This window comes from Fukomys damarensis, unplaced genomic scaffold, assembly GCF_012274545.1.
Source record: "Fukomys damarensis isolate Sample0158 unplaced genomic scaffold, DMR_v1.0_HiC HiC_scaffold_34, whole genome shotgun sequence".
Lineage (NCBI taxonomy): Eukaryota > Metazoa > Chordata > Mammalia > Rodentia > Bathyergidae > Fukomys > Fukomys damarensis.
Window position 1 is genome coordinate 24,916,332 of NW_022900946.1, and position 14,509 is coordinate 24,930,840.

Below are 14,509 nucleotides of genomic sequence, written 5' to 3' on the forward strand. Positions count from 1 at the left end.
ACCACATTTCCCGGCAAGCCCCGCGCCGATGTCGCAGCACTTCCGGCCAGCGCCCCACGTTCAGCCCGCGCATCCCAACAAGCCTAGCGCCCCTCGCGACACCGCAGTCAGACGCTGGCCCCAGTGCGCCGCTTTGCCGCGGTCTTGTAACCTTCCGGGTAGTGCAAGGGCTGGGCTCCCCTGGCAGTAAAGCCTTCCGGACCCCAAACCCTCTGGGGCCGCCCTGCCCTGGCTGCTAGGCTCCGCCGCCAGCCGACCCTCAGCGGCCGCTGGCTTGGGGGTCCGGGCATGCCCTGTAGTTGAGTGTGGTTCCCCCGCAACGTCTGCCTCTCCCAGGATCCCAGGTGGAGGGTTTCAGGATGCAGACGGCGCAGCTATCCCCTTTTTGTTTGTTCCTGCAGCCCTGGCCTTCCCAAGTCTCCCCTCACTCCTGGGTGTTCATTCTTGGCTGCTGCGTGGAGCTTCTGTTCTCATTCCTAATTAATAGCAGAGCCCTTGCTTTTTTACCTGCCAAATGAGGATTCAGAAAGCTTCACCTGCTAGGACAGGCGTGGGTCTGTTTCAAAACACACCTACTGCCCTAAGTGAATGCCCTAAGAGTGTCAAGCGTTAATTAAGTCTGGCCTTTGAAGAAGCATTTCCTGCCTCAAGCCCTTTTTGCACGTGTAGTCCCTTTTACTTTTCCTTCAAATCAAGATCCAAAAACACTGGAGAAGCCTTTTTGACCTTGTGGGGAGGAAGGAATCAGTTTCTACCTCCTCTCGGTACTCACAGGAAAAACTTGATTGTTGTTGCTTACTTTCCCTGTGATCTATTTTTTTCCTCTCATCTTGGTGGTCAATTATACTGGAGTCACAGTGATTTGCAAATGTGTGCATTTTAATTTTAAAATAATGTCTAACATGTTGCACTGTCCTCCAGTCCCACTAGAGGATGAAGAGGCCTGGCCTGTCACGCCTCCAGCACCAGCTATCAGTGGCGGCTGAGGCCTTGTGGTGTGAGTATCTTCTGGAGGTAACAAAGGCCTTTCCAGAGAGAGCCAGGCAGCCGAAGGCAAGGACTGGGAGGGCTCCCATTCTGCCTTGGGGAATCCTGGGAGGTTGGAGATTGGCACCTGCCCCCAGGGCTTGGCTTCTGTCCCTGGTGTCCCAATGTGCACACCCAAGTCCACTGCATGTGAGCTCAGGATCCTTTCCCAGTGAGCCAAGACATGTCGCCAGTCCTGCAGGAATGAGAGGAGGAATGATCAGGACAGAAGAGAGCAGGTTCCCCACTCTGGGCACCATAAACAGTTGATTCTTGAAGACAGCAGGGTGTTTGCCCCGTGTCAGTTCTTGGCGCCCAGCAGGGAAGTATGTTTGGGTGGGGTGGGTAGGTTATTGGGTAGAGGCTCTTGGCTGAGGTGGGAAAAGCTCAGAAAAGTCAACAGGAAGGATAGAAAGCACACGTACTTGCTGTGTAGCGTAAACAGCCTTTGGGAAGGCAAGAGGGAAAAACAGAGAAGGCCAGGGAAAGAGAATGTCATTCATAATATTTATTCTTGGTCCTCCAGTGTTTCCAACTGGAGGCCTACCCCTGTGCTGTGGCTCTAGCCCCCCTGTGGCTTTCGGGCTTTTCCCAACCCCTCAGAGTTCTCTGTAAATAATTTGAGCCTCAGGGGGTCTGTCAGCCACCCCAACATCTCTGAGCAGGGTATACCCAGGGGCATCAGTAGCTGTGTCTCCCCATTAGTTTCTGCCAGGATTAGCACAACTTCCATGAGATATCTAGGCCTAGAGATCATCCAAGCAGTGGGCACTGACTTCTCCCCGCAGCACTGGCCCTACCTTGGGGCACACGGCCCTTTCCCTTCTGTCCCCTGTGAGCACATATCACCAGCCTTCTCCCAGACTACAATCCATGCTCCACACCACCCCGTAGCCCTAGAAACTTTAGAATGATGGGAATCCAGAGTGAGGAAAAGAGCAGGCCTTGGAAGATTATGGGGTGGCTGGCTGTTATATCAGTTTCAGCCAATCCTTCCTCCCCCACCCGAGGCGCCCCACACCCACACTCACTCCACCTCCCGCTTCCGGATGGCACGGCCAGAGGCCAGCACCTCAGCCACCTTGGATACGATGGGATCATAGTTCATGCTAGCCACAGCAATCACTTCGTCACCTCTGCAGAGACAAGGTAGCTGAGCCTCAAGACCATCCTTTCTTCAAGACCCTGACAAACTCCTGCCCACCTCAGGCCCAGGGGAAGATCTTGCCTGGGACAACAAAAACACCCTGTGCACCCAGCCCTCTGTTTATCCCAGCACAGGCTTCAGCTGGGTAGGTCAAGCTCTCAGCAGAGTTCTTGTCATCACCAATCTCTACGGATGTGATGTTTGTCATGGTAAAAGCGGGGCATCAACACCCACTTCAAAGAGCTGTTCAGAAGATAACTGTCCCCCTCGACCCTGCGGGTGCCAGTTACTACTGCCACCTCCTCGCTTTCCTGCCAGCTGCTTCCCTTTGCACTTGGCCCACCTTTTGGTAAGGACCTCTCCTCAGGAGCAGAGCTTTTCTGGAATGAGTCTCCCTTCACCAAGGTCCTACCATCCCCCTACCCCACACCCTGTCATTCTCACTTGGTGTAAAAAGCCACAAACTTCAGCTCCTCCAGATCCCCTTGGATGATGACATCGTCGAAGCCTTCTCCGTAGCCTGTGGGCAGGGCAGGTAGGTGACACCCAGATGAGATGCAGAAGGGCTAGACACTTCACAGGCTCCCCATCCTATGCCCTCCTAACTTCTCTCTGGACACTCTCCCTGCTTCCTTAGTTCTTTTAGGTCATCTCTACCGGGACCCTGAATTTGTTCTTAGCCACTTCTTCCCAGTGCAATCACAGCCCCGCCACTGAGGTCCTTCAGGACACCCCACCACCACAACTGAGCCCACCCCAAATGCTCCAGGCCCATTCCCCTACGAGGCTGTGAGTTACCCGCATAGCGCAGGCTCTTTCCAAACATGGCAGTCCACAGGTAGGGCACTGTGTTGATCTCCGCCTCCTGTGCCAGCATGTTCTGGGCTGCAACACGCCCTGTGGGACTCAGACAGTAAGAGCCACAACCCTGGCCCTTGCCACCCCCACTCTGCCTACCTCACTGTTCTAGGGACCTCTGTCAGGTGTAGCTATTCCTGGACTCTGGGAGATCCAGAGGTGCACTGTTGCTCAGCCCACAGCTCATCTGTGGGATCGCTCCTCTGGAAAATCTGAATGATTGTTGGGGTTGGGTGGTGCTCTGCCTCACCATTTTAGCTGTGCACACAGAGAACTAATCTGAGATGTCAGGTCTGAAGAAAAGGAGAATGGGCACAAGGGCCAGGAAAGCAGAAATGACAACCACATGCAGGGCCCCAGGAGAATATCTGGTGGCTTCTCAGTGCCTGTAAGGTCCCACTAGACCCCATAATTGGATATACAGTTAAATCCTTAATCCTACTTGTATGTAACTGAGAAGTAACCTTTGGTTCTTTACAAGCTAGCTGCAACTTTACACTTGGACAGAAATGGACTTGGGCTGAAAATGGTACCAGGAGTGGGATTTCAGACAGCAGTTCTTCACATAATGGCCAAGGCAAAGGAAAGGAAATGTGGTGGTGTGTATGTGTGTGGGGTGGGGGAGTGTCCCAGGCTGGGAGTCTGGTGGTCCTTTCCATGAGGTGCTGAGGTGACTAACTTACTCTCACCTGCTGGTTAGGCGTCTATACCAGGTACAGTGGGTGAGGCCTGGGAAGCTTGTATCTGGCCACCAAATACAGTGATGGAAAGCTGTTTCACAGAGAGCACAGTGTTTCCATTGAGCCCGGGCTAAATGTCTCCAGGGACTGTATGAGGCAAGTGAGTTCACAGAGACAGTCAAGGGGCTCAAGGGAAACAGAAGCACTCCGTGGGAAGTTGGCCTACTAAATCCCACTTCAGGGTGACTGCACAGGCTAATTAGGAGCTTTGAGGAATCTGTCTTGTGGATTTAAAAAAAAAAAAAGAGGTGAGACTAATGGAAAGACAACTGGGATTGGGAGATTGCGCTTGGCTAACAGGGATATCCAGTACATACTAGAGAAAGGTCTCTGTCTCCAGAGATAAGCCAAAGGCCTCATTGTGCACTGGCCTGAACACCTGGATGAGGCTGATCCGACTGCCACTACAGAGCTTTGAATACCTAACATAGCATCCAGGATCCCAGACCCTCTGAGACTTGGCTGAGGAAGGCTGAGACCTAGGATACCCTCCTCTCTGAGCCTGCCTCAGGGCTGGCATACCCTGGGCATGAGCCATCTGCCAGTGTGGGATGTTCACTTTCCGGTTGTTCCTCCAGGCAAGGGGAAAGGTGACAGCATCACCAGCTGCGAACACACCTGGGACATTGGTCTGCATCATCTGTGGGGAGAAGGCCAAGGCTCCATGGATGGAACAGGGAGCTGACCTGGACCTCGAGCCACCTCCAGCCCAGCACCGTGCCTGCCCTACCCAGCCCCACCTTGTTGACAGGAATGAAGCCTCGAGAATCCAGACCAATGCCGCTCTGCCTCAGGAAGCCTGTGGCGGGCACTGCACCTAACGGGACAGAAGCCACCACGTCCACATCCTGGGCGCTTCTTCTCCTGCCTCGGCGCTTTCCACGCCTGCCCCACACTCTTCACCTGCTGTACTTGCTCTACACTGTCCCCAGGCTTCCCACGCTGAGGCCTTCACACATCTTTTTCCCTCTGCCACACCTCCATCAACTCCCACGCCTCTCCTCAAGCCTCAGGTATTGCCTCCTCCAAGAAGAGTTCCAAGAAGCCCCAGGTGGGAGTCATTGTCCTGTGCCTCTCCAACCCCTGTGCAGCCACCTCCTGGCTTTGTCCTAGACCCTCAAACTGCCACTTCAACTGGAGTAGGCACCAACTGTCTGTGTCCTGCAGGCCACTAGTGCCCTAAGCTGGGTACACACTTCCCAATGACCCTGTCAAATGGATATTGCTGGAGCCCCCATTTTATGGATGTGGAGACTGAGACTGGGTGGGGAACGGATTAACCCAAGGCCGCTTGTGAACGCGTGCAGATGCCTCGCCGCGTTCACCCACCCACTCACCAATGCCCACCACGCAGACATCAGCCCGCACAACTTTGCTGCTCTTCAGCACGACCTCCTTCAGCTGTACAGAATGGGTGGGTGATCAGAAGGACCCAGCTCCTGGGCACAAGCCGAGAGCATGGAAAGCGGCAGGGAAGGCGAGCGGCCCACCTTTCCCTCCTGGGCCCGAAGTTCTGACACCTCTGTCTGCATGTAGAACTTCACTCGGTTGTTCTCAAACATCTGTCCAGGCAGGTTGGTGGGTGGGCGGTGGGTAAGGGGCCAGCCAGGGGCGAGGCAGTTCTGAGGAGCGCCAGGGGCGGGAGAGGGCTCACCTTCATGAGAGCGCGGCCCACACGCTCCCCCAGGAATCTCCTGAAGGGTGTCTCTTCCAGCTCCACCACTGACACCGAATGGGCCTTCTCAGTCAGATAGGCGGCCACCTCCATTCCTGGGGCGGTGGGCAAGTGTGGCAAGGCTGACACCCCGCGTCTTCCAGGGCTGGTGACCCTGGGACTTGGCCACAACGGCTCGATCACCAGCCCCACTGCCCCCCTTGCTCACCCAGGAAGCCGGCTCCCACAATGACGGCGTTGCGGCCCCTGGCCAGCCTCACCACTCTGTTGGCATCCTCCGGAGTCCGGATGGTGAACACATTCTCCACTTCTTTACCTTTGCAGCTCAGGGTTTTAGGGCTGAGACAGGGTAGCATCAGAGAGGCCCTCTCATCCTGATGGCCCTCCACCCAATGTCCAGGGAAGGCAGGAGACACCTTCCTACCTGCTCCCAGGGGCCAGCAATAGCTTGCTGTACTCCAGCTTGAAGCCATCCTTGAACACGACCTTCTTGTTTCTCACGTCCACTGTGACCACCTGCAATCCCCATGGGGCAAAGTGTGGGCCTGGGCACCTGCACCTCGACACTCACTTCCAGATCCTGCGATGTGCCCGGAGCCCAGCCGGATTTCCGAGCAGTTCCCGTGGGAGCTTCATTCTTTAAACTTCAGATATCGCCTGCTCCTCAAAGTCCTCTCTATGTGCCCAAATGCCATCAGGCTCTCCTGTCCCAGCCCTGATCAGATTGCCTATCTCCCTACACCCCGGGGCCTGAGTGTATCCACAGCCTGTCAGGAAGAAGGCCCAGTGCTGCCTCTCAGGCACTGGCAGTGGGGTGGAGAGGACAGAGCGCCCACCCACACCGCCAAGGGCCCACGTGGCTTTCCCCTTCGTGGGGCCCATTAACCTTTTCCCTGGCCCGTCTCCCATCCATAACCTCATACCTGAGCCTCAGTGAGCACCTCGATGCCATAGGCCCGGAAGAACTCCTTGGGCCTCAGGGCCAGCTGATCAGACTGTGCATCCAGGGACTGCAGGACACATCCAATTTGAGACAAGGCCATGTGGCCACCGTTCCATTTTACAGAAGAGAACATGGAGCCCAGATAGTGAGCCCAGCCCTGGGTCACTGGGGGCTGGAGGACAGAACTCAACAAACCTGGATCTTTTAGGGGTACCACAGATGGGCCTGATACAAGCAGAAAGGGGAGCTGGTCAGACCTTCCCTCTAAGAGATGATAATCAAGGTTCCAAATGGCTTCACAGGGACCCAGAGGGATCAGGATCCAGGCTCTGTCCTGCACTGTCTGTACCCTGCCAGGTCCCTGCTTGCCTCATCCCCCACCTTGCTAAGCTTTGGCCGGTCATAGGGGAGATGCCGGTCCAGAGTGCACAGGACGATCCGGTCGGAGAAGCCTTCCTGCCGCAGCGTCTCTGCACACACCAGGCCGGCAGCACCTGAAGGGAGGGGTCGTGAGCCAGGGACCGCTCCTCTCCTGCCTCCTAATCCCCACACTGACCCTCAGGACCCCAGCACCAACCTGCACCCACGATGAGCACATTGGTACTGCCACTGTGCCCAGCACTTGGAGAGATACACTTGGCCATCACCTTGGTCCTTCGCTGCAGCTGCAGGGCCTTAGTGGAAGGAGGGTGCTCAGCCATATTCCCACCACGCAGCCCTCCACTCTGCTCCCCAGCACATCCGCCGGGCTCCCGTCCACCACACCAACCTGCCCTCCACCCCTGTACCTGAGCCCTGAACCACCCCTTCACCTGCTTGCTGGCGCGGACGTACACCTTCTCCTTCTCGATCTTCACCTGCAAGGGCAGTGTTGCTCAAGACCAGACTTCGGGCTACTCCAGCCCCTGCCTCTGTATTTCTAGGCTCGAGCTGTACTATACGCTCAGCCCCACCTGGAACTTGTGCAGACTGTCCAGGCCTGGGAAGTCCTCCAGGTCCCCGGTACTGACGTTGAAGCAGGCGCCATGCCAGGGGCAGCGTACCCGGCCTCGGGACAGCACGCCTGGAAGAGGGTGGTGCTAGGCTCCTCCCCGGGGACTTGTGCGTCCCAGCACCTCCTGGTCCTCTGCACAGTCCAGGAGACCCCACTAATACAGGCGGACTCCGGGGTGAGGGACAAGTCAAGTTGACCTGGGGGATGGGAGGTGCCACGGCCCAGCTCTCTCCAGGGGGTCCTGCCCCCACCCCCTGTGCACTCTGACGTCTCACCTTTTACCAGAGGCGCGCCGTAGTGAGGGCACTTGTGGCCCAGGGTGTGAAACTCCCCACCGTCCTTCACCAGCAGCACCTTCCCCCAGCCCAGCTCCACTTCCCGCATCCTGTAGAGCGGCTGCACTCAGAGGTCAAGCGGACGAGCCACCTCTTCCCCGAGTCCAGCCCTCTGAAGAGCAGGCCAGAGGCCACAAAGGCCGTGAGCCCTTGGCCACCCCGAGCCCCTTTCAGACCCCCTGCCTGGTTCACCTCTTCCTCCACGGCCTCTGCTCCCCCCACCCTCTGACCCTCCCTCCCAGCCCAGAACCCACTGGCCATTCTCTAGGTCCTTGACGTGGCAGACGGCAGCCTCCACGCAGTCCTGAGGGACAGGGTAGGAGTGGGGGGCTGGCAGGCGCTCCTCGGCGTGGAAGTGACAGGCTGTGCCGTTGCCTTGGTAGGCGCGGGGGCTGCCCTTCCCACTGGCAGACAGCTCATCCTTGCCCCGCTCCTTCTCCGGCAGCACGACCTCAATCTTGAGCTCCACTGTGGGCAGGACCATGGCATGAGCCCCCAGCTTGGCCCACCTCCTCACCTCCACAAGCTGGGGGCAGAGGCCATTCCCCTTTGAGTGCTAGGATGCTCAGCCCTGCCCACCACCTCCCCGGAAAGCCCTCTACAAAGAGGCAGAAGATGCTCCCCAGTGGTGTATGCTTATAATCCCAGCGCTACGGGAGGCTGACGCAGTATGATTGCAAGTTCAAGTCCAGCCCGGGCAACTTAGCCGGACCCTGTCTCAAAATGATAAAGAAAAAGTGCTGGAGTATAGCTCAGTACGAAGGCCCTGGGTTCAATCTCCGGTGTCAAAACCAAAAACAACATGAAAAACATGCACACGGGGCTGTTATGTAGCGCAGTGGCAGGACAGTTGCCTAGCATGTGCAAGGCCCTGGGTTGGGGGTGACACACCATAATGTCACTTCTTCAAATAGCTATTCTTGAAAGGCATGGTAGCGAACATGATCCTACTACTTGGGAGGCTGAGACAGGAGGATCGCTGCAAGTTTGAGGCCAGCCTGGGCTACAGAGAGAGACCCTGTCTCGAAGTACCTCACTCCCCACAGAAAGATAGCTATTCTCACTACTTTGAGATTCATTATTTACTGAACCTTGGATGTTTTCGGTGTCTTCATGTACAGGTGTCTGAGGCCCTGTGAATGAAACCCATCCTGGGGGACCATGTGGACAGCAAAAAGGTGCAGGGCCCCCACAGTCTGTAGTGGAAGCTGGCATTTTGTCTTCCCTTCCCTCTCCTCCTCTCCTCCCCTTCCCCCTCCTCCCTGAAGTATTGGCGACTGAGCTAGAGCCTCCTCGCTGAGCTCCGTCTGCAGCACGCCCCCATGCGCACGCTTTTCAAAGACAAGGTCTCACTAAATTGCCCCCTGGGCTTGAACTTGCAATTCCCCCGCCTCAGCCTCCCAGAGTTCTGGAATCGGAGGCTTGTACCAGTCTGCTTGGCTTGTCACTTTCTTTATGCTTTTCCACACTTTCCACATTCCCTATGATGTGCCTGGGGTATTTTCCTAATTAGAAGGGAACAATAAGCAGAATTTTTAGCAGTAATAATCCGGCCTCCCCAGGGGCAGAGAAGAGGGGGTGGCTAAGCCCGACACAGTATGGGCCCATGTGGGGGAAAGGGGGCGCCTCTTTGGTTCCCAAGGCATAGGAACCTCCAGGCCTTCACTGACTTCACCTCTTAGCCCCTCTCCCTCAGACCAGATAATCTAGAAACAAAGAGCCCAAGAACCAGCGTGGCTGCTGAGTCACACCTCCCGGCCTCTGCTGTGCGGTCTGCTTGGCCTGGGTTGCCATCCTTCAGGACCCGAGGTTCTGCTGACTGCTATCCATCCTCCCATACACTGTCCTGCTGTTTCCTCTCCTGGCTGCGGGGCCCCTGCATGTCCCTCTTCTCATGCTGAGCTACTCCCCAACTCTGGCCAGACCCCTCCCGATCCGTGTGTGTCAGTCTCTAGCTCAGGGAGGGTGTCCCGTCCAGTAGGAGCTTTCCCTCCATTTTCCATACTTTATGTAATAGTGTTAGAATGTTTTTGGAAGAATTAAAAAGGAAAATACTTCGGACTCAGCTGACATCGGCAGTGAGCACTGTAGGGGCCCACAGAGCAGCCTGGCAGGGTACCAGATGACGGCCAAGTCGAGATGTTTTCATCCACCTCCTCCTTCCAAAAGGTTCCAAGGTGCAGTAATGAGTCTAACAGAAAGCCATTGAGCCAGGAGCAGGAGCAGAAAGGTGGATGGAAGGGAGGGGGCTTTTGCTTGTCCACAAACCAGATCAACCCCAACTCCTTGATTCCCAGCTGCTCATGAGACCCTACGTTAGCCCCTATGGGACTCCAGATGCCTTAGTCAAAAAATGGAGAAAACTTGCCTCGCAAGCACAAGGTCCCAAGTTCAATCTCCAGTACCAAAAAAAAAAAAAAGAGAGAGAGAGAGCAGACTGAGGGCACAGCGCAGTGCTAGGGGATGTGTATAGCATGCACAATACCTTGGGTTCATTCCCAGAACTTGTTCTCCCCAAACCCTCGCAAAAAGGAACTGTGTCTAACTGGTGCTAATGAATGTTAAAGGAGACGATAGATCACCCAGAGTAGAGGCTCAGTAGGTGGAATTGGGTGGCAGTGTTTTCTGGGTCATTTGTTAGTTTTTGGTCCTGGGAATTGAACCCAGGGCCTCTCACACACTGAGCACATGCTCTACTGATAAGCCACACACCCAACCTGGTAGTAATGTTTTTTATCAATTAGCTGTGAGCTTCCTGGCAGCCACTAATCAAAGAGGGAAAGCCATTGGGCAACACACACACACACACACACACACACACACACACACGCCCTACTGCTGGTACTGGAGATTGAACCCAGGGCCTTTGCACTCAGCTACATCTCTTTTTTTTAAATTTTATTTTGGTACCAGGGTTCGAACTCAGGACCTTGCGCTTGCAAGGCAGGCAGCGGAACCTCTGAGCTAAATCCCCAGCCCTTTTTTATTTTATATTTTGAGACAGGATCTTACTAAGTCACTAAGTTGACCAGACCTCAAACTTGCAATTTTCCTGCCTCAGCCTCCCAGAGTGCTGGTATTACTGGTCATCACACCATTTTATACATGAAAACATGGAGGTTTAGAGAGGTGTGATCCCCTGCCTTAGGCCATACAGCCAGGAAAGAGTAGAGCTGGATTCGTGTTCAAGAGCCCAAGTTCTTAGCACTGACTTTTTTGTGATAAGAATGGCTGACCCCATACCAGAAGTCCCTGGGGCTGGGGGTTCCAAGGCAAATCAGTCTTTTGGGCCCTTTAAAAGAACCAGCACCTGGCATTTCTGCCCGCTCAGCAGTCCCACAGACACCCAGTATGGGGCTAGCTGGCACCCTCCTGTCCACTTCTGAGGGGCGAAGGCTAGGGCCAAAACAGACACCCTTTGACCAATCCATACTTTGAAGCAACTCAGACCTGGGTGCCCATGGCACAGCCATGGGGGGAGGGAGTGCAGATTCTGTGGCAAGTGCAGCGGATCCCTTGCCGGAGGGGGCATCACAGCTCTCCTCCCTCCCCTCAGGCTCAGGAAAAGGAGAAAAGGTTTACAAGTTCCAATTTCATGGAGCCAATGGGTATCAGGTAAAGGGAGCTGGGGCAAACTGGCCAGGCCAAGGTGGCCCGGGCGGGCGTGAGTGGAGCACGGGCTAGTTTGTGCAGGCCTCTGCAGGCCTCAGTTTCTCCATCTGTAATGTGGCTGTACACCTCCCCTTCCTAGGTAATACGAGGAGCGAAGCGGGAAAGTGGGAGCCAGAGGGAGAGCCCCATAGACACAATTCTCCACTGGAAAGCAAAGCTGAATTCTCCTAGCATCTTGGAATGTTCCTAGTGGCTGGGGCCACTTGGGCGAGGCAGAGTACAGATTTCCTGTGTAAAACCAGGAGCATGCTCAGAGAGGCCAAGGTGTCGGCCTAAAATCATGCAGCAAGTCAGAAGAGGTGAAGAAGGCAGGGACCTCCCCACTGAGCTATCCCAGCAACTCTGACAGGCCAGGCTAGGCAGGCTCATCCTGCAGAGAGAGAAACTGAGGCTCAGAGAGGTCCCACAACAGCTGGAGGTACCCCTAGAGCGCCCTTCCATCCCTAGGGGACACAGCCCTTCCCCCCAGCCGTGCAACAGGAGAAACCCTCTCCTTCTTGTCCCAAGAAGGATCCAGACGTTATTCCCACTACCAGCACCCGCACCTTCAAATAAAGAGGGGCACCCACTGGGAGGGGACCGGGAGGATTCTCCAGGTCCTCCTACCCTCCTCTGGCCAGCAGCGCATTAACATTCCGGGCTCCTGTCTAGCCTGACCTACTTCAGAGGCTGGCAGAATGCAGAGGGGTGGAGAGGAAGGCGGCGGAGGAGGGAGGCTGAGAGCGAGGGCAGAGGCGGTAAGAGAGGAGGAGGTACCTGGCTTGGGCTTGGAGAAGCAGCCCCCCATGGCGAGCGTCCCGAGGACTGGCAGGCAAACAGAACACAGATGCTTGGGCTGTCGGAGGTCTAGGGTGCCCCCCACGGGGCTGGATCCCCTTCAACCCTTAGAGATGCTGGCGCGGCCATCCCAGCTGCTGCTGCCTCTAGGACCTACAGGGGAGACTGGGAGCATCGGGACGGGGCTTTGAAGGAGTTTGCAGGTAGAAACGCTGAGAGGCAGAGATAGGCTGTGGGGGTCTCTGGAAAAAAACTGCCGCATGCAGAGGACCCTGGAAAGTGCCTCATCTTTGCGGCTGTCCTGGCTCAGGCCCCCAGACCCCTTCTTACCTTTGCGTGGGCTAAGGGGATCCCAGTGCTGACCACCTCTGTCCATTCCCGTGGCTGCCTTACCCTAGTCCTCCCTGAGTTCTGCTACTCCCTCAAGTCCCTAGCCCTGTACTCTCCCTCTCCCAACCCCACAGCCTGGGAGTGAGCTCTGAGTCCCTCCATTTTTCTCAGGAGGCCACTGTGCTTGGGTTAAAACCCGGGTCACTTTGGGCAAGCCCGAGCCTGCCTGCTCCTTGGGTTTCTCTTTCCTACAATGGGTGGGACATGGGGTTCTCCCTGGCCTCAGCCTCCACCCTGACTGATGGCCCCTGGACACCCACCTCCTCTGAGGACAGCTACTGCTCCTTGCTCACAGCCCAGCAGTGGACAGAGGCTGCCTGGCCTTGGAGGCAGGGCAGGGAGGCAGGGGTCCAGGAGGCGGCCCAGCCTCTGCCCCTCCTCCTAGTGCAAGCTGCAGCAACAGCGAGGGGTTGGGGGTGGGGTGTGTGGGGCTAGGCCAGTCCAACAGTCCCCAGGGAAACTCAGCTCCTTGGTGAACAAGAGCGGGCGGCCAGCCCAAGGCTGATGGGGTTGGGGGAGAGAGAAACCAGGCACACAGCCTTGTCACAGCCTGGCCCAGCAGCCATACCCCGACCTCCCACCCTGGCCCGGTGGTGCGGAGGTCAAGCAGACAGAACAACTGAGGGGCCGAGGTCTCACCAAGTCAGGCAGCAGATGGGGGTATCCATATGACCTCCCACACTGCGCTTTAGTTCTCGGATGGGCATGGCCCTGGTGTCTCAAGGCCACAGGGTGGGCCTTCTGGGAGATGCAGCTTACAGGTGGACTTTGGAAGGCCTTGGACAAAAGTGTAGCTACTTTGTTTACAACTGATCCCCACTGGCATCTGCCTGTTTCCCCTGGACTTTCTTCCTAAAGTCTAATTGGAGATGGGGCTGAGGCCCATTTGCTTCAGCCCAGATCCCAGGAAGGGCTGGGGAAAGGTGCCGAAGTGTCAGGGGACAAGGAGGGAAGGCAGAAGTTGGGAAGGCCCACCCATTGGCTGGCCCCTGATCTTACCTGCCCAAGAGGCACTCATTACAGGTGAGCAGGCACCTCTGCCGGGACTCACCACCAAGGCGTGTCTGTAAAACTCAGTGGCCACCTATCCCCTCTGCGGGCACTAGGGAGCCCCTACCAGGTCCTGGCTTCACCCAGTCCCCTTCCTGCCTGGCCTCAGGGCTCCCCTGCTGGGCCACAGACCCTAGCCTAGAAACGCATCTGTCATATAGACCCGAACTCCCACTTCCTCACCTTCCCAGCTGCCCAGGAGAGGAAGGAGATTTGGGAGGACTGCTCCTTCTACCTAGAGTGTGCCAGGGCAATTTCGGGCTCATCCCACCCCACCCTCAAAAAGGTCTTTCCCAAACACTGCGGGAGGGGCCCTCCGGTCTTTTGCAGAGCGGGGTCTCTTGCTTTCAAGTGGCCCCCTATTGAAAAGTTCTAACAGTGCTCAATGCTAACGACCAGCTGGGGGCCAGTGTCCTCTCCCAGGGACCCCAGCAATCCGAGAGACAGGCTCTGAATTATTCCCACTGCACAAGAGATACGGCCACTTTTCTTCCAGGACTCCCAGAGCCCCAGGAACTGGCCCCTGCCCAGCCAGTTGCCCCCTCCCTGGTCCCATTTTTCACCCTGGGGGCTCCTCTTCCCCCTGGGCCCTCGGTGGCTTCAAGGTAATCTGAGGATGGCGTCTGAGCGCCCCTGCCTGAAATGCAAGTTTTGGGGGGCTGCGCTGCCACCCCACCCTCAGAGCTCCGGCGCCAGCCTCTGTCCACCTTCCCGGCCTTGGTACGTGTGGCTCCCCGGGTCAGGGAACCGGCTACATCCCGGTACCCCCGCCGGACCTGGACGGGCAGCAGGAGGGCTCCGTGGGGACCCGGGCGGAAGGGCCAGCGGGCCGGGTCTGGAAGGAGGGGTGTCCCAACCCCCCGCGGGTCTCTCTGGCCACGGGCTGACGGCCTCGGTCCCCC

The 14,509-nt window shown here is 56.7% G+C and overlaps 1 protein-coding gene across 7 annotated transcripts in view; it reads right to left on the minus strand.

The window, feature by feature from the left end:
* Positions 1-855: 855 nt before the first annotated feature.
* The window catches only part of Aifm3 (apoptosis inducing factor mitochondria associated 3), a 14,614-nt gene continuing 960 nt past the window's right edge, over positions 856-14,509 (minus strand). The window contains exons 1-21 of one of the 7 annotated variants that reach the window (XM_010620769.2): positions 12,818-14,499; positions 12,325-12,332; positions 12,147-12,194; positions 7,973-8,186; positions 7,659-7,768; positions 7,343-7,452; positions 7,202-7,246; positions 6,967-7,063; positions 6,771-6,883; positions 6,370-6,456; positions 5,871-5,962; positions 5,655-5,785; positions 5,426-5,541; positions 5,262-5,333; positions 5,109-5,172; positions 4,512-4,588; positions 4,294-4,411; positions 2,972-3,070; positions 2,618-2,693; positions 2,058-2,162; positions 1,230-1,472 (exon numbers count right to left, since the gene is read on the minus strand). In XM_010620769.2, coding sequence (XP_010619071.1) covers positions 1,328-1,472; positions 2,058-2,162; positions 2,618-2,693; positions 2,972-3,070; positions 4,294-4,411; positions 4,512-4,588; positions 5,109-5,172; positions 5,262-5,333; positions 5,426-5,541; positions 5,655-5,785; positions 5,871-5,962; positions 6,370-6,456; positions 6,771-6,883; positions 6,967-7,063; positions 7,202-7,246; positions 7,343-7,452; positions 7,659-7,768; positions 7,973-8,186; positions 12,147-12,177 — 1,902 coding nt within the window. In that variant the 5' untranslated portion in view covers positions 12,178-12,194; positions 12,325-12,332; positions 12,818-14,499 and the 3' untranslated portion in view covers positions 1,230-1,327. The other 6 variants (XM_019207028.2, XM_010620767.2, XM_010620765.2 and 3 more) reach the window with 6 other exon arrangements.